Genomic DNA, 1,470 nt, shown 5'->3' with positions numbered 1-1,470 from the left:
GACAGAGAACGTAGAGTCAGCGCCGGAATCGAACCCGGGTGCATACCGTGCGCCCGCCGACTCAGCCGAGATATTGAACAGAGATGATCCCCGCGCCTGGGCCAGTCGTAGCAGGGCGAAGGGTAAAACTCGGGGACAGTCGCCCGAGTGAGGGGTTCCGTGAGGAAAGGGCATCTGGGGACGCTGCCCCCGCAAACAAAGGTAATGAGAGGGCGCCACCGCGCTGTGGGAGGGCGGTGAGGGAGACTGCCGCGCCGAGGGAGCGCCGTGCTGAAAGAGGAGCGGAGAGGAGGGAGCGCCGAACAGCGGGAGGGACCAGTAAGTAGGGAGCGCTGCGCCAGGGAAGGTCCGTAAGGAGGGAGCGCCGTCCCAAAAGTAGGGCGTTGAGGAGGGAGCACCATCCAAAGTAAGGATGGTGAGGAGGGAGCGCATGCCAAAAGTAAGGGCGGGTGTGGAGGGAGCGCCGTCCCAAAGTAAGGATGGTGAGGAGGGAGCGCCATGCCAAAAGTAAGGGCGGTGAAGGGGGAGCGCCATGCCAAAAGTAAGGGAGGTGAGGAGGGAGCGCCGTCCAAAGTAAGGATGGTGAGGAGGAGCGCCATGCCAAAGTAAGGGCGGTGAGGAGGGAGCGCCGTCCCAAAGTAAGGATGGTGAGGAGGGAGCGCCATGCCAAAAGTAAGGGCGGTGAGGAGGAGCGCCGTCCCAAAGTAAGGATGGTGAGGAGGGAGCGCCATGAACTCTCGTCATGTAAGGGAGGGAGAGCACCATGCTCTCTCGTCAGGTAACATCTGGTGGGAGATTTACCCAACCAGTCCCAAATTCCGCGCGGCGGACGTGAGATCTTGCTGTGCGCCACCTGCCTTGATTGTGAGTCCCTGACTGGGAGCCGAACAAGCCCCACACACGGGGACGGGGCTGAGGCCCCGGGTGGAAACTCAGCGGTCCAGCAGCATCAGGACCGGGAGGGAGCGAGGCGAGACAGGGGAGCTGGGAGAAATTGCGGGCGGTTGATTCTGGAGTTTAGTGACAGTGAAGGTGGATTCAGTCGCAGTTAGGTCCCGGAGTTTACGTCACCGGTCACCTCTTCCCTCAACACTCAGTTCATGACGAAGGTTCTCGACCCGAAATGTCATCCCTTCCATAGAAGCTGCCTGACCCTCTGAGTTCTTCCAACAAGCTTGTGTGTTGCTTCAGATTCCAGCATCTGCGGTCTCTTACGACGCTGGGCTTGTCCGCCGAGCAAGGAGACAAGGAGTGTGGCGATGGGGCAGGGTTCCTCAACACCTGACTTGCTGTTATCTTAACTCTGCTGGTGTGTCGGCGTGTGCGTGTGTGTGTGTGTGCGTGCGTGTGTGTGTGTGTGTTGTGGGACGTGTTTCAGAATCAGAACTGCTATCACAGATATTTTGTGAAATTTGTTGTTTTGCGGCAGCTGGTACCTACCGTGCAATATGTATATATATAAATTACAAT

The 1,470-nt window shown here is 58.4% G+C and overlaps 1 protein-coding gene across 1 annotated transcript in view; it reads left to right on the top strand.

Annotated features, from left to right (window-relative positions):
• The first annotated feature begins 498 nt into the window (after positions 1 to 498).
• The window catches only part of LOC140193696 (uncharacterized), a 3,700-nt gene continuing 2,728 nt past the window's right edge, over positions 499 to 1,470 (top strand). Inside the window, exon 1 of the mRNA XM_072250863.1 lies at positions 499 to 605. Within this exon, the coding sequence (XP_072106964.1) occupies positions 499 to 605 (107 nt within the window). The remainder of the gene's footprint in view (positions 606 to 1,470) is intronic.

Source organism: Mobula birostris, unplaced genomic scaffold (assembly GCF_030028105.1).
Source record: "Mobula birostris isolate sMobBir1 unplaced genomic scaffold, sMobBir1.hap1 scaffold_729, whole genome shotgun sequence".
Classification (NCBI taxonomy): Eukaryota; Metazoa; Chordata; class Chondrichthyes; order Myliobatiformes; family Myliobatidae; genus Mobula; species Mobula birostris.
Note: the sequence above shows the minus strand (reverse complement) of the source record. Positions and strands in the feature narration are given on the sequence as shown.